At 31.8% G+C, this 26586-nt stretch overlaps 1 protein-coding gene and 1 non-coding gene across 2 annotated transcripts; both read left to right on the forward strand.

Annotated features, from left to right (window-relative positions):
- The first annotated feature begins 580 nt into the window (after positions 1–580).
- TRNAR-ACG (transfer RNA arginine (anticodon ACG)) lies at positions 581–653 on the forward strand. Its single transcript has one exon. It is a non-coding gene; the product is annotated as a tRNA-Arg (tRNA).
- Positions 654–10161: 9508 nt separating this feature from the next.
- LOC136231832 (uncharacterized) lies at positions 10162–21681 on the forward strand. Its single transcript, XM_066020804.1, has 13 exons — positions 10162–10395; positions 11072–12595; positions 12701–12833; positions 12936–13021; positions 13526–13770; positions 14711–14797; positions 14908–15007; positions 15350–15557; positions 15641–15773; positions 17625–19185; positions 19536–20444; positions 20910–21074; positions 21155–21681. Exons 1-13 carry the CDS (start codon positions 10324–10326, stop codon positions 21476–21478), a joined length of 5547 nt encoding a protein of 1848 aa, XP_065876876.1. The 5' UTR covers positions 10162–10323; the 3' UTR covers positions 21479–21681.
- Positions 21682–26586: the final 4905 nt, after the last annotated feature.

Below are 26586 nucleotides of genomic sequence, written 5' to 3' on the forward strand. Positions count from 1 at the left end.
GATAAGCACGTTATAGTTCCTACCTTAAAAAGAGAATGGAAGAAGTGTAATTCTACACTAATTATGACTACAACAGGATTATATGAAAATGGATAAAATAACTTCAAGCACGTTACCCACACGCCAAATAACCTGCTTGTTTTATCATTTTTAAAAAAAATATTGACTTATGCATCAAATAGTCCTCCGTCAGTCAATAGTATCTTCCTTGTACTGGAAATAGTGGCATGAAGGAAGAAGGAATCATTCAACCACTGGAAATTTACACAACTCATTATACGCTACATGCATCACATGATTATTTTTACGTTATATTCTTAAGAAAAAAAAATCTAACATTATGTAAGTAATTAAATATTTTTTAATTAATTATTTATATACAATTCCATATTTTAAAATACAAACTCTAAACTCTAAAATACCTAGTACGCAATATTAATTTTTTTTATTACACATGATATCAATTTATTAATTTGGTATATAAAAAACGTGATAAAGTGTACTTAATTGAGTTGTCAAAGAATTAATTCAGGATGACTCTACACAATGTAATGCTGCTTACACGCAGTTTACCAAAAATGACTCTGTGGCCCAATGGATAAGGCGCTGGTCTACGAAACCAGAGATTCTGGGTTCGATCCCCAGCAGAGTCGTTAGTTTTTTGCCTAGTTATTTCATATTTTCAGTTTAATTTTAATTAGCAATTTTTTTGGTAGGAATTAGCATTTTTAATATTTTGTATTTTAGTTATTGTTTGATTTTAGTAAAAAAGAAAAGGATAAATTTCAAATAAAACCCCTATGGTTTCACTAATTTTCAGATAAAGTAATGTGACTTACTTTTTGTCAAAACAATGATTGAGGTTTTACACTTTTAATAAAACAATGACTTTTTGAATTAATGTTATTAAAACCATCTTTAACGACTTGAAAATGAAAATTTTCAAGAATTAAAGTTGTTCAATGTCAGGTTTGCTATGGAACTACATTTTCGGTTTTCGAAAATCATCTTTTTTTAGAATTTTATCTCTCTAAACATTAACTATCTCTCTTTACCAAACATCATCTAAATAATCTCAAAATAAAAAAGTTGAAGAATTAAAGTTGCATAGAATATTAGTAGTTCTTAAAATATGTTATTTTTGAAGTCGTCAATGTGATTTTAATAGTATCAATCGAAAAAGTCCTTATTTTGCTAAAGTTGAAAACCTTAGTCCTTACTTTGAAAAAAAGTAAAAGTAAATCACAGTCCTTTATCTGAAAATTAGTGAAACCACGTGAGTTTTATTTGAAATTTACCCAAAAAAAAATAAACAAGTTGTTTATCAAAATCTTCAAGTTTTTCTCTCTTTTGTTGGATCTACTTTAAGGAGGAAGAAGGAAATTCCTTCCTCCCTCCTCTCTAGACATGTTCATGGGTTGGGTCAGGCCGGGTTCGGATCGAGCCTAATCGGGCTTGACATATATTTACTTTGTCCAAGCCCAGCCCAGCCGCATTATATTCACATCGGACTCGGGCCGGGCTGGACTGAGTTAATGAAACTAATTCCCAAGCCCAGCCCGGCCAACTAATATATATATATATATATATATATATATATATATTAATTAAAAATAAAAAAATAATTATATTTATAATAAAAAATGTAATTAAAATTTAATGAATTAGTGTGGGAGAAGACTTTATTTCTATTCCACTCGTGAAAGTCAGCTTATTATATTCATTCCTTTTAAAACAGAAACTTATATTTATTTATAGTTAACAAAACCAATTTTTATCAATTAATAATATCGCTCAATCTGATTTCAATTAAGCTTACAAATTGAAAATCTAATAAAATAGTGTTACTGTTACCTGATATATATATATAATTGAAAATTTAATAAAACATTATCAATTGTTATGCAATATTATTATTGTTATTATTATTATTATTATTATTATATATATATATATATAGAGAGAGAGAGGCGGGGCGGGCTAGCTCAGGTTTTCAAAGCAAATCCTAAACCCAGCCCATTTTACATGCGGGCTTGTACGGGTTCGGCCGGTCTGGGCCAAATGATAAATATACATATCCAAGCCCAACCCATAAAGGGAAGGCTTGGACGGGCTGGGCGGACCAACGGGACTATGAACATGTCTACTCCTCTCAGAGGGTTAGGTTTGTTGTAATTTTTTTTATTGTATTTCTTTTCGGTCAGTGTTTATATATTTTATTGAATCTGTTTGAATTGTATCTGTTCTCCATTATTTTACTATTTATACATTTTTCGGATTTAGCAAGAGCGGAAACGATTTATTTTATCCGTGGATCAATATATCTATGTGGTTGCAATAAACGAAAGGACTCATATCCGAATGTTCGGAAGAGTCTAAGAGGGTGTTTGTTTTAGCTTTTCGGAGAAGCGTTTAGCGTTTCACTCCAAACCGCTGGAAAAATAACGTTTGGTTAGGTTTATATAACCGCATCGTTTAGCGTTTTTTCTGAAATCTGCAGCGTTTTGGAGCGTTTCACGAAAAGCTCCTATTTGGAATTTTTCATAAACAGCTGTTTGTAGTTATTTGTTATTGACAGAATTATCCTTTTTATTTCCACAAAATATGTTTATTCTTTAATATTATTTATATTTCTACAAAATAATTACCGAAAAAACAATGTTTTGTTGCGTTCAATAAATTTTTTATTTTTTATATAGATTATTTTTATTAATTTGTGTAACACATTTTTTATTTTATAATAGGATAAGGTGCAAAAATACCCCTAACATTCATAGCTAGGAGCAATTTTACCTTTAACGTCTAAAATGGTGCAATTATACTCCTATTGTTGCCAGCCAAAATCAATTTTACCCCTGACATTCACAAGTTAGGTCAATTTGAGAAATAATTTATCAAACTACATTCTTGGTCATGAATATTGTCATCTACACTTTACATACCATTTTATCATCGTTAGTAACAGATCACAAACCTATGATTAGACATGAATTTTTTTTTTAAGAAAATAAAAAAATATTGTCTTTTGTACGAGTTAGACAAAAAAAATTCAAATATTTCGCCGAATTTATAAATAATAATATTTGAAATTGATCCAACTTGTTAATGTTAGGGATAAAATTGCTCTTAGCTGCTAGGGTTATGTGTAAAATTGCACAATTTTAGAGGTTAAGAATAAAATTATTCCTAGTTGTAAACATTATAGGTATTTTGTCACATTTTTCCTTTTATAATTTCATCGTTGATTAATGGGTTAAGGTGCAAAAATACCCCTAACGTTTTGGGTCAGGAGCGATTTTACCCCTAACGTCTAAAATGGTGCAATTTTACCCCTAACGTTTGTACCCAAGAGTAATTTTACCCCTAACATTGATAAATTGGGTCAATTTGATAAATAATTCATCAAACTGTCGTCTCATCCTTGAATATTATCATCTACACTTCATACGCAACAAAATTTTATCAGTAACAAATCACAAACATATGTTGGGATGTGAAAAAAATATAAAAAAATATAATGTCTTTTGTACGAATTAGACAAAAAAATTCAAAAAAATCACCGAATTTATAAATATTAATCTCCAATTCTATTATTAAATTACAAAAAACATGAAATCCTTTTTTTAGAATGAATTGATATGCAATTTGTGCAAAATAAAGAACAAAAATGTATGTGTTCTATAATAATGTCTGAAATTGACCCAAATTATTAACGTTAGGGGTAAAATTGCTCTTGGTTACAAACGTTAGGGGTAAAATTGCACCATTTTAGACGTTAGGGGTAAAATTGCTCCTGACCCAAAACGTTAGGGGTATTTTTGCACCTTAACCCTTGATTAATTTAAAACATGTCCATTTTAGACATTTTAAATCCGAACAGCAGCAGTTTAATATAATTTTACCAAACACTAGTAATTAAACAGCTAACAGCTTACTGCAGCTGCAAACAGCTAACAGCTTACTGCAACTGCAAACAGCTAACAGCAACCGCAACAGCTATTAGCTAACAGCTGAACCAAACGGGCCCTAAATGATGAAGATTCGATAACTGTTGCTTTTCTGCGAATTTAGATTTCAATGGAGTATATGTTTTATTGTTTTTTGTGGGTTTTGTATCTTTTATGGCTTTTTATGCTCTTTGTAGTCATTTTCGTCCATTTGTGGATTTTGTAAGGTTTTTTACATTTCTCGTTGTACTTGTTCTTTTCGTATCTAATGAAGATATATGCATTTTCATCAAAAAAAAAAAATTCAGTTAAATTAAACCAAATTTAATATATATATTTAATTTTTATTTTTATCAGGTTTAAGATGAATATTTTACTATAATTAAAAATATAATAAAATATTAACAAAATCAAATCCAAAATATAAAATAACCGAATTCATAATTAAAATTTAAAATATTATAAAATACTGATAAAAATCGAACCAAAATTATATAAAAATTGAATAAAAAATATATAAAAATCGAACAAAATTTTATTTTAACAAAAGAAATGTTCTAATTAGCAGTTTTAACATATATTGAGAATTTAATTAGCGATTTTAAAAAGTTAGCGACCTGATTAATTTTCAAAATATAAATCGAAGATCTAGCTTATGATTTTAGAACTTTAAAAATCTAATTGACCTAAGATATAAATTAGAGACCTAACAGAGCTTTAAGCCAATTAGTGTTTACCCAGGAATGCTAAAATAATAATTTTGAATGGTATAATTGTATAATATCGTGATTTTTTTTTATATATATATATATAAAAACATATCTTGCATCTAATGGAAATTTACATTAGTTATTATACAACATAAAATAAAGAAAGAGTGAAAATCTACTAAAATAAAAATTATATGAATTCTCCACTTTCCAAAACATTTCGCACGTGACAAAACAATATTAGACCATTGGACAAGTCACTGAAGTAAAGTTGAGCAATGTTAAGAATTCCATTGACGGTGATCATTGTTCGATGTCCCAACTTGAGTATATAGCTTCCATCCTAAGAATCTGGCCAAAAAAAAGTATCAAGGCCTGAGTTTCTTCTAAGAGGGATCCTTAAGATTGCTCGGGCATCCTCTAAAGAAAAGCATCCTTGAATTTGGCCCGTATTTCAGGTTCGGGTATTATTGTTGATGAGGCACAATACATAAGGGGTCGGTATTGGATTGCAAGCAATTAGTGGTCTCACGCATGGAATCTCAAGCACTAGGGATGGCAACGGATAGTGTATCCGCGGGTACCCGGTATCACTCGACCCTAATGGGACTACCCGTACCCTGTATAAAAGGGTATATGAAGAGTATGAGATCAAAATAATTACCCGTTAGGGTAATGGGACGGGTATGGAAATACCCTCCAGGGTACCCGTTACCCGTCATAATTCTTTTATATATTAAAAAAATTATTGTTTTTTAAATGTAATATTTGAGATTTTAAGCCCCAATCTTTTGTTTTTCAACCATTGAGTGATACCACTAAACTACTTATTCTTATTGATTAAGATTGAATTTGTTCAATTTTTAGATAAATGATTTATTAAATTTATACTTTGTTAAATTTGTAATATTTTTTATTTTATTTATTGATTTTTAACGGGTAAGGGTACCCGTGAATTAAATGGGAAGGGTATGGGATGCAAAAATATACCTGTTAGGGTAATGAGACGGATACGAGTAATTAAAAAATAAACGGGTAAGGGTTTGGGATTAGCACTACCCACGGGTACCCTACGCGTTGCCATCCCTATCAAGCACCACATATCCTCAAGTATTATAACTCCTTCCCCATTCCAAGTTCTTAAAATACCCATTTTGTTAATATTTTCTTTGCTCTTGGTAGACTTCTCCAAACATAGTTGTCATTTCCCTTAGGTGCAATGGTGAACAGGTCCATCCCTGAGTCTGAGCATGAGAGACGCTTATCTAGGGCTCAAGAATAGAGGGGTCAAAGTATGGTAATTTATTAGTGTTATTATTAATAGGTCTAGGTTTTAAATTAGTTTCTATTTAAAATTTAAAAAAAATCATTACAGTTATAAAACTGATTTTAAAATATCAGATTATTATCTCTTCGTATTAATAAAAACATGGGTATCAATTAGGCTTTCTAAATTCCTTAATTTACTCAGATTCTTTCTAAATTTCTTAATAAAAACGTTGGACATCAATTCTCTAATTGATATCAATTCTCAATTTGAGTGTTTTTTCATAATTATCTCTCACATCCACCAATCTCAACAAAATTCATAATTTATCTCATCCTTTAATCACATTCCAATCCCAAAAATATTATATGGTAATATTGTTCTTTTTTTTGAATCATGGTAATATTGTTCTCCATCTTTAATTCACATAATCAATTTTGTACTCTCATCACCTCACTGTGAAGCTTTCAATTGTCAATACTTTTTTTTATCTTTGAGAAACTGCATCAAATTTTGATTTACTTTGCTTTTCAGAGGCGATTTAGGAGAAACGCATCAAAATCTTACAATTTCAAGAAAGATGATTTATCATGTTTTATATCATAAAGAGCATAAAATCTATTAGAACTATTTCATAATTATTAACTTCGAGAAAACTTTTTCTTAGGTGCACTATTTCATGTTTGTGCTTACCCAATTCAATAACAAAAACTTAAACAATTTGACCTAAAATGAAAACCTCTACTTAATCATAGATCTGTAACGTTGAGAATTAACTATATTTCTTGTAATAACTTTCTATGTCGAAAAATTGCAAAACTACATTTTGGACCATTATACTATTTAAACGTTGATTTCACCAAGCCCTTTAATTTTCAAGGTGATTAATACTTATTAGGGCCCCCATTTGGTACTTCGCTCCTAGTCTCCAAAATCTCAGGACCGACCTTCCTATATTTATTAGGGTCGCCATTTATTTTAAACATCATAAAAATTATGACCTCCTATATTGGATAAGATATCTTACTTAGTTACTTTTTACTTGTAGTCAATATTGTGCATCCATGTATTAATGACATTTGAAAATCATTTAAGAAACTCTATGTACTTCCTAAAAACCTTGTATAAGTTCATATTCTCATTCGAAATTGATAATTCCACTCTCTTTGTAGTTAGCTCGGAACTTGAAAGTTTTCTTTACCCAATTTGGTAATTCATCTACTTATAATGGTCTTAATAATTATATGCATGTTTATTAAAAGAAAAAACTGATCATACCCAGATCATCTGCAATTACCCGAGTCCATTTATGTCACTTTGATATCAAATGACATGATAGCCTTGAATTGATAGATTTTTTTTATAAAGTTCCAAGCTTACACACCTTATACATGCATTTTTTTCTAATTCAACAATAAAGACATATTACACTTTCATATATAAAAATATAGTACATATTGTGCCTAGAGATTTAATGAAGATCCATCTCAATGATTGATTTTATCCTTCACAATTCGTTAGATATACCATAATAACATACATGACGTTCATAACACTTCACAAGAGTAGTGTACTTTAAATTTCTTTGATTAAAATGAAACAAAAAAGGGGGAAAAACTTATGTTGTTTGTCATGATAGATTAAGGTAGGTAACATTTTTCCCACCAATCTACAGGGATCCCTATCTTTGGATGGATTCGTTTGTATTGACAGAGCTAAGGTTTGAGGTCAAAGTTTCTATTCGGTTGACTTTGTTATTTTGTTCATTGTGAAACTCTAATCAAGATTTCATGATCTTTTATTTGTTAGAGTACACGCTCACCGCACTAATTGATAATTATCAAAATTTTCTCCTCGGGTGATTCGTTGTGAGACGTCGTTGTATTCAGCCGTGGACACTCCAATGATAAAGTCAGTAATATCATAGGAGAATAATCAATATTGAAAAGAGATGGAAACTATTAATTTACTTGTAGTATACCCTAGTTGGGGTATATATAATCTCTTTTGCAACCTTTGAGCATTAATGGTGTTTTAATTGAACAGTTATGTCATTACTTGTCTCAATAATAATTAATTGTCATTTAAGTAGATTCATTACCTTAGAGGAAGATGAAAATGCGTCCTTTGATTTTCTCTAAATTCATTAAGACGGGATACAATGACGAATACAGGTCACCTGGCGGATCTCTTGGTTCCAACTCCTTTCATCGTATCTTACTTGTATGATTTATCTTTCATGGTTCGATCTAGATGGTGTGACATGGTGTTTGAAGGCTTATTCTTTTTCTTCATCATTATTGTATGTTTACCCATGCATTAATTATCGTTAACTATACATTAATCATCATTAATTCTACATTAATCATTCTTCTAGAAGGCATAATAGTTTGCCATTATTTCTATTAATTTTCCTTATTCCTCACTATAGAAAGAATAATTTAGGATGTTATAAAAAATCAATGCTCAAAAGTTTAATGTTAAAACATAATTGATTAGAAGCTTGATCCTTAAAACAGGTAAAGTTCAGATGCTTAAATATGCTTTTTGCCTTTTATTTTTTGGATAATGTACCAAAATAGGCTTATGGTTTTTGATGAAGTATCAATTTAGGCTCCACGTGCAAATAGCATCAATATAGGCTTAACGTTTAAAAAATGGTACATATTTAGGCCTCGATAACGGAACGTGACACGTAATTTATATTACTCCGTTAAGTTCTGATTTCTCTCTCCATGTACAATTGATAGAACTTAACGGAGTAATATGTATGACGTGTCACGTTCCGATATGGAGACCTAAATTGGTAGTATATTTTTAAATTTTAAGCCTATATTTGTTAGAGTACACACTCACTGCACCAATTGATAATTGTCAAATTTTTCTCCTCGGATGATTAGTGGTTCCACTATGAAACGCCAATGTGTTCGGCTGTGGACAATTTGATGAAAGTCAGTAATATCATACAAGAATAATCAATATTGAAAAGAGATAGAAGTTATTAATTTACATGTAGTATATCTTAGTTTGGGTATATATACCCTCTTTTGCAACCTTTTAGCATTAATGATGTTCTAATTAATCAGTCATGTCATTACTCCTATTAATGATCATTAATTGTCATTTAAGTGGATTCATTCCCCTAGAGGAAGATGAAAAAACGTCATTTGATTTTCTCTAAATCCATTAAGACAAGATACGATGACGAATACAGGTCACGTGGCAGATCTATGTGTCCCAACTCCTTTCATCGTAGCTTACTTGTACGGTGTATCTTACTTGTATGACGTATCTTTCACGGTTCGATCCGGATGGCGTGGCATAATGTTTGAAGGGTCATTCTTTTTCTTCATTATTACATATTTACTATATTAATCCTCATTAACTATGCATTAATCGTCATTAATTCTACATTAATCGTCATTGATCCTTCTTCTAGAAGAAATAACAGTTTAACATTATTTCTATTAATTTACCCTTATTTCCTCACTTTAGAAAGAATAATTTAGGATGTTATAAAAAAATCAATGATAAAAGGCTTAATGTAGAAAAATAATTGATCAAGACTTGATCCTTATAACATGTAAATTAAAGAGCTTAATTATGCTTTTTGCCTTTTATTTTTTGGATAAAGTACCAAAATAGGTATATGACTTTTGGAAAAATATCAATTTAGACTCTATGTACAAAATAGCACCAATTTAGGAATCGATAATGGAACGTGACACGTCAATCATATTACTCCGTTAAGTTTTAATTTCTCTATCCACGTACCATTGATAGAACTTAACGGAGTAATATAAATAACATGTCACATTCCGTTATCGAAAGCTAAATTGATATTTTTTTTAACGTTAAACATATATTTATACAATAAATTAAAAACTACCGACGAATTTGGTAACGTATCCTTTTATTTTTATATAAGACTGCACAAGTTTCAAACATGCAATTGCTTTATAAAAAGCTGTTATTTTATTAAGAAAAAAAAGGGATTTTTTTTAATCTGGACTGGACTGCACACGTTTCTTTTGTTTTTCTTTTTGTTTTATTAAGGAAAAAACGGATTTTTAGCCGCCAATGTTTTTTATTTAAATCAGTGCACACGTTTCTTTTTTGATATACGACTGCACACGTCGCAGACATGCAAAACCTCTCTTGGTTTTTTTTTTATTATTATATAAATCTAAGGTGTAATTGCCATATTAGTAAAAAAAGAATAGACCAATTTTGGTAAAAATAATCTGCTGATGAGGGGCATTTTGGCCATTACCTGTATTTTACTTGAGAAGTAAGTATTTGAATTTATGAGTGAACCAGCGTCTACAGTAACGTTAAACCCCAAACACGGTTTTGATTCCTTCCAAACTCTCCAATTTCTCAATTGAGATTTTCTTCAATGAGAATCGATTCTCATGAAGAAAGATGTCCCTCTCAACGAAAAATATTCAGTAAAGATGATAGGGTTGAGGTATTTTGTTTCTTTGATTGATTTTCATGGTTATTGGAACATTTTGTTTGGTTATTTTGCACTCCAGTTTCACTGATATTTTTCGTTTTAATTTCCATAGATGCATTCTAGTTCTTATTTTCCTTCTTTTCATATACTCTGCAATGGTGCATCGTTTGTTTTATATGTTCATAATAAGTTTATTTTTTTAAGATTACAGTTAGGCTTTTGATCTTTGGGGATAATTGGCACATTTTATTCTAATAATTCCAACTTCACTGATTCTTTTAGTTTTAATTTCAATAGCTACATTGTGGATCTTCTTTCTTATATTCTGTTTGGCATGCAAATGCAATGTTGCCTTACTTGTTTTGATATAATTATTAATTTGTTTTATAAGTTCATGATGTGGAAGAATCGTGGGATATAGTTTTTCCGGGAATTGCTTGAGGAGTTTGAATATGGGAATTTTTTTCATATTAAACCAAAAGGATTCTGATTAGATTTAAGACCGGATGACAAAATTCAGAAACTTGGTGACTGGACTTCATCTGATAAACAATTATGGAACATTTTGGTGTTTGAGACATTAGGTGATAAACTTAAATATATTATGGGTCGTATTTCAGATCTATTACATATCCCGGAGTTAAAAGGGTGGGTAGAGTTTGCTAATTTTATTAATGTTAATGTGCAGCAATGTCAATCAGATGTTAATGTGCAGCAGAATAAGAAATATGATACTTATTCTTCAACCAAGGAGGGAGATTTTTCTAGTTCAGGAGGCAATAATATAAGTGGAGAGTACAAGAATTCGAATGGCAAGAAAAACGGTTGGCTACCTGTCGGCTCGGATATGGTCCCTGAAGCTAAATTTTGCCCGGATGCTATTATTAAATATTTACAGAGAGGTAATAAGCATGGAATTTCTGCCATTGATGTTAGGAAACATCTTTTACATCTAAATTGGAAAATCGAGTACTCAAAACAAAGATTTAGTTACACTTCTCCTGATGGGAAAATGTACTATTCTCTTCGTCTAGTCTGTTTGATTTTGAGTGAACATATGGAAAAAAATTCCTCGATCACCCAAGATGAGAATGGATGCCCATTAAGTAGCCCTGATAATTCACCATCCCCTCTTTCTGAGGAGCCATCAGAGAATCAGGTTCCTGTGGTTTCTTCTAGTTCTGATATACTTTTGGTTGAACCTAAATACTGCCCAGAAGCAGCTGTGTACTGGTACACATATAAGAAGACACAGAGCAGCAGTAAGAAAAGAGGAGATTTTCAGAAAACGACATTGAGAGCAAGAAAGCACCTTTCAGCTTTGGGATGGCAATTTAAGTGGGTAACTCTCCGTAGTGGCAAGCGTGAATTGCGCTATATTTCACCAGAAGGGAAAGCGTATGGTTCACTTCGATTGGCCTGCAGAGATTCTAGTGGAAGTTCTGCTTCTGCATGTAGACATCTGGAGGGGAAAGCAGCAAGTAAGGTTCAGCAAGATGCAGCCTGTCAGAAAATTCCTTCTTCAACATTGAAGTTCAGAAAACCTTTTGCACTTCAGAAATCAAAACTTGGTGGAATTAAAAAAATGCACTGGAAAAGAAAGAAAAGGTTACTTCATTCATCTTCTTTACATAAACAGAAGGACATTTCAGATGCTCAGCATTCCCTTGCAAAGTTGAGTAAAAAAAGGACAACCAGAACAGGCACTCGTAAAGGAAGTGTTCTTCGAACAAGCAAAAGAGTGAAGCAGGTTGCAGTTCCTAATCCGTGGCATCATAAGCCTCTAACGGTCCTGTCTTGGTTGATAGACAATAATATTGTCTTACCAAGAGCAAAAGTACATTTCTATAGCAGAAGTGAGACCCATTCAACTGCTAGAGGACGTATAACTCGAGAGGGAATCAAGTGCAATTGCTGTTGCAAGGTGTATACTCTTAGTGACTTTAAATTTCATGTCAGTGGCAAATACCACAGACCGGCTGCCAGCATATGTTTGGAAGATGGAAGCTCTTTGTTGGATTGCCAGGAGAAAATTGTAAACAAAGAGATGGGAAAATTTGTGGAAGAACCACTCGGAAATTTAAAAGGCAGCGTGCAACAAGATGAAAATGATGATATATGTTCAGTTTGTTCAGTTAGTCACGACGACAGGGAACTTTTGTTATGTGATCAGTGTCCTTCATCATTCCATATACATTGTCTTGGTCTCGTGGTAAGTCATATATTTGGTCTTCAATTTTATGAGTTCTATGTTTGATATATAATGTTCGACAACTTCCTTTCCTTCTACATTAATTACCCTTTTGAGCTTCTATAGGATGTTCCAGAAGGAGACTGGTTCTGCCCATCATGCTGCTGTAAAATTTGTGGCCATAATAAACTGAAAAGTGAAACTGTGTTTTCTATCGAAGATAAAGCTGTTTTGAACTGTACTCAGTGCGAGCGAAAATGTTGGTGAAATTAATATGCTTTTGGTCTATCTTGTAATAATCTAATTTACTTCACTGAATGTTTGAATTGTCTTTTACATGCTTTCTGTCTATTTGGTACAGATCATATTTGGTGCATCAGGAATAAGGGGTTCTCCTTGAAAACGATTCCAAGAGGAAATTGGTTTTGTACCGAAAGGTGCAAAGAGGTAATTACTCTTGTTCTGGTATGTCATTGCTAGTTTTCTAGATGGTCTAATGATTCAAAATCCCATACACCAACTATCTAGTATCTAAGGCAAAATGCATTTTTAAGCTCCTTAGTTTTTGTATTGAGCTCTTGAACTTTTTTCTTTCATTTAATTCTTCCCTTTATACTTCAATTGATCCCATGAACTTTTATTTTGATCTACATGGTCACTTTTATGTGAGGACCGATTGAATAAATATCTAAACTTATTTGCTTGATTCAAAACACAAAAATTAGAAGTACATGGACACAATGGAACAATTTTACAAAGTTTAGGGGCTGAAAATTGCATTCTGCCTATTTTAATTGTGTAACTTCTAAATATTAATTTGAAAAACCAATTGCATTTGTTTGCGCATTACTAGTTTTGATAAGACTATTGGCAGAGAAATATACTTCATAAATTATCGTATAGGATGCCATGTCTCCATTTTATTATAATAGTGATGATATAATATTGCAGATCTTTTTGGGTTTGAATGAGCTTCTAGGAAAACCAATTCCAGTGGGTTCAAGCAACCTTACTTGGACATTATTAAAACCAGATCACTCGGACAGTCATAAACTTGATACTGTTAGTGATGAGGCCTGGATAGAGAACTGCAGCAAACTCAATATTGCAGTGGGGATGATGCATGAATGCTTTGAGCCTGTTCACGACCCTCACACCAAGAGAGATCTTCTTAAGGATGTTGTTTTCAATAAAAGGTAAGAATTTAAATAGTTTTTTTTGTAATGCATTACATGTCATAATTATTACTACGTGTCGTAATTATTGTCGGTTCCTTAATAGATACTTGACCGGCTCTTGATCATTTTCTGTGCATTTTGAACATATATGTCAATTAAATGTAAGCTCGAGGGTAACTTCCCATTAGTCATATATGAACAACTCATTATGGATCCGTATAATCTTTAGCTTGTGCTTGATTTCTTGCTACATTTATCAATTATCTTGCATGACTGATATGCTTCGTCATTGGTTTTATCAAGGGATTAATTCTGAAATTCCTATTTATGCATATGAAGTGTATCAGAACTGACCAAAATGAGATCAAGAATGTCAGCAGTTAAGGGCTTTTAATAGTTGCAGCATAATCCGGTTCCTCGGTTAACAATCTCATATGACATGCTAGATAATTTGGGTTACTTTGTGTGCTTATTTGAATGCAAACCTTGTTGATTCTGCATTAAGTTTGGACATACATAATCCTGCCAAGACTCGTTTAGTGGAACTTGAATCATTGATAGCTCTTTCATATTGAAAAAAGTAATCTCAGACAAATTAACTTTAATTAAATGATAATCTTAAGGTTTTCTTTCCAAATGTCATGTCAGTGGAGAAGGTCAAAAAAATATCAAGGTTTTCTGCATCTGTCTGGAGAGTGATTTGGGAGATCTTAGGGTTTTTAGAAACAATTTAGCAGTTGAAACTTTGGCATATCATTTGTTGACTCGTCGAAATATTTGTCCCTTGTTGTACTATTTGTGCGGTATTGTCTAAGTTCGAATTACCAGTTATTGACTTGCATTTCTTGATTTCCAGTTGTAATTTCTTTGTTTTCTTTTAAATCTTTGGAGTATGACTTGATTTTCAAGTACTAGAGAATGGGGTTAAGTTCAATTCTGTTTACTTCAACTTTTGCAGGTCAAAGCTCAACCGCCTGAATTTTGGAGGATTTTATACAATAATCCTGCAGAAAGCTGATGAGTTTATTTCGGTGGCTACTGTTAGGTAGACAAAAATAGAACATGAAAATCAAGGATCTATTGAGTATTGACCTTCTTTGCATTTGTGTTTCCTGAATGATATGATAATAGCCAAATTTTCTTTTCTTGTTCAAGGGTCTATGGGGGGAAGGTGGCAGAATTACCGCTCGTGGGCACTAGATATCAGTACCGTCGACTTGGAATGTGTCGCATACTAATGAATGTACTAGAAAAGGTACCATTTTGTTTGAGTTGGCTTGAGTAGAAAAGGACTATGATTGCTTAAGCTAGGTCTTGAATTTGATTCTTAGTGTTTAACCGATCCATCTACCAAAAAGAAACATAGTATATTGTATATACGTCCCGTGACGATATACCAAGGAATCAACTAACTAGAGGGTGCAGAATTTATTAGCAACCTTCTCAAAGGAAATGTATCGTTGAAGAGACAGGGAATGTGTTTTTAAATTTAACAAAAAAATTATGGAGGATCTGTTATGTGACTAATTAGCTAATTTGTTTTCTTAGATAAGATTTCCAACTGATTTCTTTTATATTTTGTTTTTTTTTTTTTCAGAAGCTCTTGGAATTTGGAGTTGAGAGACTCGTTTTGCCTGTTGTTCCTTCTATGTTGAGTACATGGATTGGTTCATTTGGTTTTTCCAAACTGATGGAGTCCGAGAGATTACAGTTGGTAGACTACACGTTCTTGGATTTTCAGGATACTGTCACGTGTCACAAGCAACTTATGAAAATTCCTTCTGCTGAATCATGCCCAGCAAGAGGTCTACTTTTAAGACATCATAAAATTATATTGTAAAGTGGTTAATAAATCAACTGTTTTATTGGACATGTTTCTGTTTTGCAGGAATACTACCAAGTCTCGACAATCATGGAGACGCAATTTATGATAATATAGATCTTGAAGGATCTATTGCTGTCTCTAAAGTATTTCAAGCGGACCAAATTCAAGCTGGAACTTTGAAGCAAGGTCAAGCAGAGTATGTGTTCTCTCTCTCTTTTAAATTCCCAAATAGGGAAGATCTTAATTTAAATTTTTTAAGTAAACTGGTTGAATTAGTTGGTTCGCATAGAATTAGTAAGATCAATAACAGGTCATTAAATGAGTGGCTATACTTGTGCCCAATTAATTACTCTTTTTTGTTTGATCCTTCATTCTCTATATTAAGTAATGTTAATAGAGTCTTTCCATATATGATGAGAATTATTTATCCTATTGTGCATAACATGTTATCAAATTAATGACATTAGAGCTTTACAAAAATTGGGAATTTTTGTTGAACAATGGGATTTCAACTGCAGTGCAATCCTTCACTTGAATTATTTTCTTCAATTTTCTCCTTAAACTTTTGCTGTGTTCAAAGGTCGCTGGATCGATTGCGAATCTAGTTATCAGATCCACTAACTTGGGTTCATTGGTTTTCGGGTCTAGTAGTTCAACAGTTATTTAGTCTATGCTGTCATGAAACCGATTGAACTAAAAGCTCGAGCTGATAGTTAAGGCCCAATCATAGATCTTATATTAATCTCCGACACACCCCCACACGCAAATGCCCCTTGGGTTTGCAGCGTGCACAACACAGGTCTATCCCGCCATGTGTTTTAATTCCACAAATTAATGAGGTTGTCGGGACTCGAACCCTCGACCGTTTGGTCCTAGAGGCTCTGATACCATGTCATGAAACCGATTGAACTAAAAGCTCGAGCTGATAGTTAAGGCCCAATCATAGATCTTATATTAATCTCCGACATATGCTCCAGTTGGTTTCTTGTGGCTTCATGCCCCAGATGGATTGATTGGTGCTTATGAGGCACAATGGGGTTGCTTAATGTGCTTAGTATACTGCCTTATTTAGCACTTTGGGGTTCAAATTTGAGGTAGGTGTTGAGTCTCATCTGGCTTTCTGATTCTTGTGTACTTGTTTTACAATATTTTGAAGGTTCGTTTGTTTTTGATGAAATAGTTGAGCATATTCGTTTTTAGTATGTAGTAAAATTGTTTTTAACTAAACATGTTAGAACATGATATCAATCAGTTGATGTTTGAGCATACTTGTTTTTGTAGCAAGTTATTCATGATCAATGTTTATGCACTAGCTTGAAGTGGAGTGTACAATCAGTGTTGTATATATGTTTTTGTTGTATTCTTTGATATATATATATAGGGATAAGGTGCAAATTTGCCCCTAACGTTTTTGGGAAAAGATCACATTTACCCTTAAGTATCAAAAAGCAAAATTTTAGGCCTATGGTGTTCCTAGAGGTGCAATTTTGGGCCTCTTGGATAGAAAACTTAACAACGAATTAAACTTGTATGCCATGTCAGATAATGTATATTCAGCATCCTTCTTAATTACACTTTAATTAATGTGATTACTCTAATTCTGTCTGCGATTCCATCGTGATTTCTTTCCTTCACATTTGCTATATGTGTATTTTTTTCTTTTCCTCTTTGTTTATGTCACTATTCTTATTTTTATAAGATATAAAACATGTTGCTTTTTTAAACTTTTTTATAAAAATCTGTACAGGTTGTGTCATTATTTTCTACAATTTATGTTGCTTTAATTTTATTTTTTATTATTTTCCTCTTTGTTTGTGTCATTGCTACTATTTGGTTTTTTTAACAAGCACTAAAGGTGCTCTAAGCCACTTTATTGCTCAATATTTATATAATATATGTTTTATGTATCTATAGCATGTGAACTTGTTATCAATATTCTATTATTAAACATGCGCACTTCCGAGAACAGTTTTGGTTATGTCAATTTTATGGCACTGAATTTTGTTTTATATTGTTCTAATTTTTATCCTTGATCTTTCATGTACAGCATGACCACCCTATGTGAGTTACATTTACATTATGGTGGGAAATGGGAATTCGTACCAAGACGAGATTATGTGGGGGGAAAGGTCAAAATTGATAAAGGAATTGATATTGATTCCCTGTCTCTCAAAGATATAAGAGACAATTTCCTACTAGAATTGGGTTATAAAGATGTACAAATGTTGATGTATTTAGAGAGAGGTCAGTCTTTGGATGTTGGGTTAATTCCACTAGAATCTGATAAAGGCATATGCTTATTAATGTCCAAAATAATGAAAGCTAGAGGTGGTGAAGTGCATATATATGCACTTGACGAAGATGACTTGTCATTATATTTCTCACGTAATGATGTGCAACATGTTGGGAAGGAAGTGTTGATGGACTTGGAAGAAACATTTGTGGCTACAGAAGTGTCGAGGGCTGTAGATAGTGAGGTTGCAAGTAACTTGGAAGAAGTAATTCGGAGCACACAAGTTAGCCAAGTTAGGGAAAGATTCAATCAACCAATTCAAGAAGACGAGGAAACCTCAAAGAAAGATGGTCCATATTGTTCTACCCATACAAGGCAAGAAGAAGATAGTGATAATGAAGATCAAAGTGAGAGTGAAGATGCAAGTGAGGATGAAGATTATGAAGCAATAGAAGAAGAATGTTCCGAAGCTGATGAAGTTGGAGAAGAAGATCAACTGTTGAATTCGATAGATGAAAATGTAAAAGAATTTAGAAGAGAAGGGGAAAAGAGACATAGACCTACAGTTGATTTTTATGTGGGGCAAAGCTTTGCTAATGCTTATGAATTTAGAATGGCAGTTTCTTATTATGCAGTTAAGGAAGGTGTTCCATTGAAGGTATTGCAAAGTGAGCCTAAAAGGGTGAGGTATAGGTGCAAAGCTACATGTAATTTTTCGATATATGCAGCTAAGGATGGTGCAAGTGGTGGATTAAGTATCAGGACACTAAGGCCTAATCATACTTGTGATAGACAAAGTGTGAACCCAATGGCTTCTGCTGCTTTTCTGGCCAACTATTTCAAGGAAACTATTAGAGGATCACCTGAGTACACTATATCAGAGATGGTAGATCATGCTAAACAATATCTTAGTCTAGATGTGAGAACATCATTGTGCAAGAACGCTAAGAGACTAATCATCAAAGAAATAAATGAGGGTTACAAGGATGAATACTCTTGCCTTGAGGCATATGTGAATGAGTTGAGAATAAGTAATCCTGGTAGCTTTTTCGATCTGCAGTTACAACCTGAAGGTCTGAGACAAGGTAAAAGAATATTCTGGAGGCTATTCATATGTTTCCATGCATGCAAAACAGGTTGGTTAGAAGGGTGCAGGCCTATTATTGGCCTTGATGGTTGTTTTCTCAAAGATACCGTCAAAGGTCAAATGCTTGTTGCTATTGGTCATGATGCAATGGACAATTTCTTCCCAATCGCATGGGCTGTGATAGACAAAGAGACAAAAAATAATTGGGAATGGTTTATTGGTCATCTTAAACAACAACTTAATCTTGGAGATGGCTCAAAGCTAACTATAATGTCAGACATGCAAAAGGTACATTATTATAGAATTTAATATTAGTTTGTATATAATTATATAATGTTGATCCTTATATTAGTTTGTATATAATTGTATAATATTGATCCTTACATTAGTTTGTTATGATGACCTAAGACCTATAATTTAGTTTCTACTTGTTGTTATGATATTCTCCTTTGGTTATTTCTGTTTGTTCATAGAGTTTTCTAATCTGAGCAATCCAGTAAACAAAAGTACACAGACTATAATCATGGTTATTTCTGTTTGCTGCCAATTGAGTTTTATTTTTAACTTCTTTATTTTCTATAATTTTATAGTATGTCATGTTTTAGTTTTAATTTGACTTTTATTTTCAAATAATGAAGGATCTGCTCCCAGCTATTAGTGAACAACTGCCAATGTCAGAACACAGATGGTGTGCTAGGCATGTACTTGCCAATTGGTCACTTAAGTTTCGAGGTGAAGAGCTGCAAAATAATTTTTGGTCATGTGCATGGAGTAAGTTTGAAGAAGAGTTCAAAGAAAATTTAAAGAAGATGGGATCAGTGAACGAGAAAGCAACTGAATTCCTTTTAAAGTATTATCCTCCTCAACACTGGTGCAGGGCCTTTTTTAGTACAAGATGCAAGGATCAAATGGTGGATAGCAATATGATAGAGAGTTTCAATAGTTGGATCCTTGAGCAACGGTCAAGACCAATTCTGAGAATGCTGGAGGAACTTAGGTTGAAAGTTATGGAACGGCTTATGGATCACGAGAAGATGCTAGATTCATGGACTACCGAATACTCACCTACAAGTTTGGATGTATATCGTGCCAACGATGAAATCTCTAGATTTTGTAGGATTGGATTCAACCGGGATAAGGGATATGAAGTGACAGAAGGGGTTGACAAACATTGTGTTGTCTTATCAGAAAGAAAATGCACTTGTAGAGAATGGCAATTGAGCGGGATACCCTGCCCACATGCTATTTGTGCTTTGAATCATGTAGAAATTGACCCTTTGACTATAATTGACAAATTCTACCACAAGTCAATGTACCAGAATACTTATAAGCATAAGTTGCAGCCTGTTCGAGATAGGAGATTTTGGAGATGTGATGATTTTGAGCCTATAGAACCCCCAAGAATACAACCTATGCCAGGGAGGCCTAAGAAAAAAAGAACAAGAGAGTCTAATACAGAATCATGTGGCATAGGACCGTCTAGAAAAGGTCAAATTCAAAGATGTACGATTTGCCGCAGACGTGGACACAAGAAATCAAAATGCCAGGTAAAATATTATTTATTGCATATGCCCCTTAATTAAATTGCCCTTTATAACAACTTGAATTAGGACTGCATAGTTGGAGGAATCTGTTGGATTTGTGACATTATTGTGTTAGTGCCAAAGGAGGTATATAAATAGGTATTATGTACATATATGAGTTTAAATAATACCTGGTACCTACAATATATATATATATATATATATATATATATATATATATATATATATATATATATATATATGTTGAAGCTAACGGAAATAAGCTATATATTCATCCATGCTTATGCTTAATAAGCTAAAAGAAATATCATGACATGTGCAATTCTTGATAGATATTTAGTTAAATTTATCTAAATGATCTGTTCTCATAGATATTTCTGTTTTTTTAGCTCACATGTTTCTAAATTTCATCCAGTCTAGTTTTTCTTTCATAATTTTATAATTTCTTACAAATAATTGTTGGTATAGAGTAAACCAATCCCTGAACAAAGCAATGAGATATTTGCTGCAAACTCTGGAGGAGTAGCCAACCAATCTGCAGATAAAGGTAAAAGTGTTGCAAGCGGATCAAGTGGGATTAAAACTAGGCAACGAGGTAGACCAGTTAGATACGGATACGAAACGGATGGTGGTGTAAGTAATTTGATGATTTTTTAATTTGATAATTTTGCAGTTCAGATTTTTTTCAATGAAATTGTTTTCTTATTTGACAGCCTGGTAATGTTGACGAAACCATTATCTATCCCGACGACAACACAACGCTTCCTGAAGAAATTTTGGATAATCCTGATGCAGTTATTACATTTCCTATCCCAAGTGAAAGTAAATTAAGGCAGAATAGGATGAAACCTTTCTCTGAATCAGCATGTGGCACTAGGCATATTCAATTCTCACAGAACGAGCATGAAGTTCATGTACCAACTGATTTATCATTTGAGGCTCCGAATCTTCAGCGGAAAGGTAAGAACGCCATGAGAACTCGTCAACTTGAAGCTGAAAGAAATGGTCAAATTAGGAAAAGGATGAAACTAAGTTAAGATGTCATGCAACGGGCCATCAACTGAAATTATTAAGTTAGGATGTTAGTAACATGGCTTTGGATATATTTTGGAAGTTTAAGTTTGTATTTGATATTTTGAATGTTTATGAAATTTGTAATCGTGTTATATGTGTTTGGATACATTTTAATTGTCTGTTGAAACATTTTTATAACTATTAATGTTTTATTTTATAAGTATTATCCAACATGTCCGTCTCTTAGCTTCTGTTAGAGTTTTTATATTAAGCATCTGGTCTTTCATATCATTCGGAAGACCCCTAATTCACATTTGGATACGTGTAGTGTGATCCCACGTAAAAATTAAAATAGTGGGATCTCTTATAATATACATGGGTCCGTGTTACACGTGCCAAAATATGTATAGGAGGTCCTCCATTTGACATAGAGAACTAAATGCTTCTAATAATTTGCCCTCAGAAGTTGGTATGAATTGTCAAATTAACTCGTGATCAAATCAACCCTGGAAATATAAGATATTATTTATACTCAAATTATATCATTTTTTGTTTCTTACTAGATAAGGAAACTTTCTTACTATTTCAACCTTTAGTTGACTTAAACTAGTTTTTACTAAACGTAATGTAAAGGTTGACTTACTACTAAGTACGAAACCGAATCTTTCACCCTTTTCTTGTCCTACCGTTGTTGATAAAGGTTAGGTGTCAACCTGAAATCAATTTTTACTTGAAACTATTATATAGTGCATAATATCAATGTACTAATACTATTTTGAGAGATTCGGTGAGATTTTTTTCTCTGTTTCGAGGAGTTTCTCTCAAAATTATTTGTTCTATTTCAAGGGATTTTCAGAGGTTTTCTTAGTACAGTTTTGGTTTCTATTTATTTTTCTCACATTTGATCATTTAACCTAATTAATTCATTAGTAAAAAAATTTAAAAAATCTAGTAAAATTAAAATTCTAAATTCAACTAAATCTTATCTAAAATTGAATCTATATAAATAGAAATTTATTTTTATCAAAGTGTTCTGCGGTTGGGCAAAATAGAACTATTCAATTGTGATTTTGGTGACACCAGTATTCCTGTTTCTTTCATCAGCAAAAGTCAAGAAATAATGCATCTTCAAAACTTTGTACTGAATATCTATTAAATAGTAGAAAAACAAAAACAAAAAATTGTAGAGAGGCAAGTTTTAAATCCTAAAATAAAAATCACTTAATGTTCAAAAGTTAAAATAGTTTCTAACTGAACAAACCTGAAATATCCTCAAAACAAAAATTTTGAAGATTTAAAGTTGCTTGAAATATCATTAATTTCTGTAATGTTTTATTTTGTAGTCGTCAATGGTCATTTTAACGTGTTGATTGGAATGTAGCGACGGTAATGTTAGAAAGTGTGAAGTTGAATACGTCTTGAAGTTTAATGACCTTATTGTCAAAATCAGTAAAGTTCAATGGTCATGGATATAATTTGCCATAACTAACTCATATCTTTATACACAATTAATATCAGCATCAATTAATATAAACATAATTAAATCAACCATCACTTTTACAAAAGAAGTTCTATTTTGATCCCGGTGAATTGGATTTTACCAATAAAACATGACATACGTATGTTTTTTTTATATCAACCATATCCCAATAAACTAATATGCTTTTCTTTTTCATTGGTCGGGTTCATTGGACCCGATCCACTGTAGAAATTCTCCAATTTTACATTGTTATTGATGTATAATACATTAAACATGTAAGACTGTTGTTAAAAATAGTGTCAAATCAACATTAACATTAATTATTTTTCTTATTGAATGTGCAACACCTACCACCTTTATCAAATCCAACCCTAAACAACATCGAATACTACGAGTTTAAAGTATGAACCTAATTTTTATCTATTGACTCGTATCCTCTTAAATATAAAGATTTGTCTATTTAATTATTTTGGATTTGACAATAACTATTATCAAACTTCCTATGTATTTTACTAAATTATAATTTAGAAATCAAAACCATATAATTCTACCGTATTGGTAATCTATATTTCTGTTGACTGATATTAATATAATATTAAATTTAGTTGATATTTAACTGTTATTCCTACTATTGATATTTATTCTTAGTGTCACTATTCTCTAATATGATATGAATAATAAAATACCTAAAATAATTTTTATAATTCATATAATATAATTTACTTAAATTAATTATATAAATATAAATATATATGAATTAACCAAAATCAAGTTTAATAAAAACTAGAAAGATACCCTTCTTCGCTTCAAGAAAGAAATAACGTATTAATTTTTATTAAATTGATTTGTATTTTAACCACTTGAACCACGTGGTTGGTAGTGGTATAGTTATGTTTCTAGTTACAATAGATATATAATAACTAAAAATACAAAGATTTTCTACACTGAACGCCTACTTAACCAAATCAATATTCGAACTTAAAAACCTGACAGTCCAAAAATTAAAAACAGTTAGCGCAAAAATTAAATTATGTAAATAATTTTGTTTTTGGTTGAAGGATTGTGCTGGGTTGAGAAAACTTTTAAAGTAGAAATTTTTAATAAGATCAGAAAACTCGAAGTAGTAATAATAATAAAAAAATCCAATTCGAGTTATAAAATTATGATAAAATTAAGGAGCGCATTTGTGTAAAAGTAAATTATTAATATTAGTAGTAGCGTTCATTGGATATTGCATAACCAAATAAATGAATTTGGTTATTCATCTTTATACTCTAACTTATTAAATCTAAGTCTTAGAATGCTTAGAATTTTTAACTTAAAATTTTAGTAAGTTTGGATCCAATAGTGAATATTCAAAAGATAAAGGCTTAGAATATGTAACGGTATGACTACTGAACTTTACTTTTTTTAATATCGGGAGTCACTCAATTTTCACTAACTCCTCAAAATAACCGTTAACAACCTCAAAATGAAAATATTCAAAAATTAAAGTTGTTCAGAACGAAATTTACCATAAAATCATATTTTTATTTTCCAAAATCACATTTTTTGAGCTTTCTCTTTCTAAAAATTTACTTTCTCACCTAACCAAACAACACCTAAATGACCTCAAAACGAAAATTTTTAAGATATAAAATTCCTTTGAATATCATTAACTCTTCGAATTATTAATTTTGAGACCGTCAACAGTCGTTTTGAGGTGTTGATCAACTTCATGTAAATAAAGACATTGAGCTAACCATATCTCATTTTTCACTTTAGTTATGTTGAATTCAGATTTCATTATTTTTAGTTTTAATTTCAATATTGACACTATTGGTATGGATATTTTATTGAAATTTTATTTGAATGTATGTAGTTATAACGGTTTGCTACCACAGTTTGAGGACAAAAAAAAAGCAATTATATGGCATTACTAAGAAGAGATTTAGCGACAAAAAGTTTCGTCAGTACAAGTTAAATTTTGTAATTAATATTTAGTGACAGATTGCAGACCAATTTCCCTGACAGTAACACCAATTTTTTTTTAATGAAAATTGATTCTGGGGGCGGTTTAAACCGCCGTTAGAAAAGTGTGCCTATTAAAAATCTTACCCCGACGCCCTAGTAAAACCGTCGCTAAAAGTAGCAACGGTGGCATTAACAACACTTTCCCGACGCTTTGTAAAACCGTCGCAAATATTTATACGGTTTAAACCGTTGCTACAGCAAGAAAAATCCGTCGGTAAAGGATGATTTTTTTTGTAGTGTGAGTAGCCATCAGTGTTAAAAAGTGTAAAGTTCGGTGGTCATACTATTAAAAATTGAAGTTCAGTGGTCACAATATTGAAATGATAAAATTCAGTGGCCATGGATGTAATTAACCCTCTTGCAAAGCAAAAAAAAAATGCCGTCGTTTTCTTGTAGGTGGGTGGATGTAATTGGGGGCAAAATTGGAAAGATGCATTCAAATTAAGTGGAAGGGTGAGATGGGAATAAATTTAAAAAAAATTGGGCAAAATTGGATAGTGAATTGAAGGGTACTATAGGAACAAATTGAAAAAAAGTTGGAATTGGCACTGTTCATACATTCCATTAGGTAAAATTGGAAAGATGCATTCAAATTAAGTGGAAGGATGAGATGAGAATAAATTTAAAAAAAAAATTGAATAAAATTGGAAAGTGAATTGAAGGGTACTATAGGAACAAATTGAAAAAAATTTGGAATTGGTACTATTTATTCCTTCCACTTTTATAAGTATATATAATAGGAACTTGAAATGGATTGTTTATCAAATCATGCTATAATTAGATAAAAAAAAATTATCAAACCAAACACTTAAAATATTATATCCATTCTAGAGTTTCTCCATTTCCCTTATTCATAAACCATAAATACAATCAAAACGTCTCTTTAACTTGCTAAACATGAGCGGAGCCGGAGGGGCTAGGGAGGGTTGGCTGACCCTTCGGTCCCACTGAAAAACTCCACATTTAGTTTTTTGAAGTAGTATTTAATTTTTTTTCACACGGTCCAGCCCTTCCGACGTTTAGGTCCTGGCTTCGCCATTGCCTAAACTTATATTGTCTTACTCAACACTTCGCTGTCATACCCGATAGGTTTTTAAGCTATGTACAAATGTCATATTCCTCACTAATTATGGTCCTTCATTAAAAACCATCAGTCCGGATTATTCTAGATGGATATAATTCAAACCCAGGCACTTCCATCTACACTCCACACTACTTACCACTAAAACAACTACTTTTCTTGTACATTATGTCGTGCGCTGCTTAATATACTATTTTCCTTATATCTTCTATTGTTTAATATTTGACGCATACACTTATTAATATCGATTAAATTTGCATAATAATGAATTAGTAATATAAAAAAATGTGCTTAATAATGAATTATTAATAGAAAAATAAATCCAAGAACATGCTTCAATTTTTTATTTATTTAATTCCTCTATATTTTTCTGGAACACTTGCTTTAATTTGTTCATTATACAATTCTTTTATTTATATATTATTAAGTGCATCTGATGTTAAAAAAATCCAATACTATATTTTTTAAATAAAAATACACTTGTTTTAGTTTGTTTATTATACAATTCTTTTATTTATATATTATTAAGTGCATCCGATGCTAAAAAAATCCAATAC

The sequence above is a fragment of the Euphorbia lathyris genome, chromosome 6 (genome assembly GCF_963576675.1).
Source record: "Euphorbia lathyris chromosome 6, ddEupLath1.1, whole genome shotgun sequence".
In the NCBI taxonomy this organism is placed as follows: Eukaryota; Viridiplantae; Streptophyta; class Magnoliopsida; order Malpighiales; family Euphorbiaceae; genus Euphorbia; species Euphorbia lathyris.

Excerpts from the sequence above, each read along its gene's own strand:
- LOC136231832 (XM_066020804.1), top strand. The coding sequence starts at position 10,324 with ATGAGAATCGATTCTCATGAAGAAAGATGTCCCTCTCAACGAAAAATA. Across the intron at positions 12,834-12,935 it reads TACTCAGTGCGAGCGAAAAT|ATCATATTTGGTGCATCAGG; the intron begins GTTGGTGAAATT and ends TATTTGGTACAG. Across the intron at positions 15,008-15,349 it reads TAATGAATGTACTAGAAAAG|AAGCTCTTGGAATTTGGAGT; the intron begins GTACCATTTTGT and ends TTTTTTTTTCAG.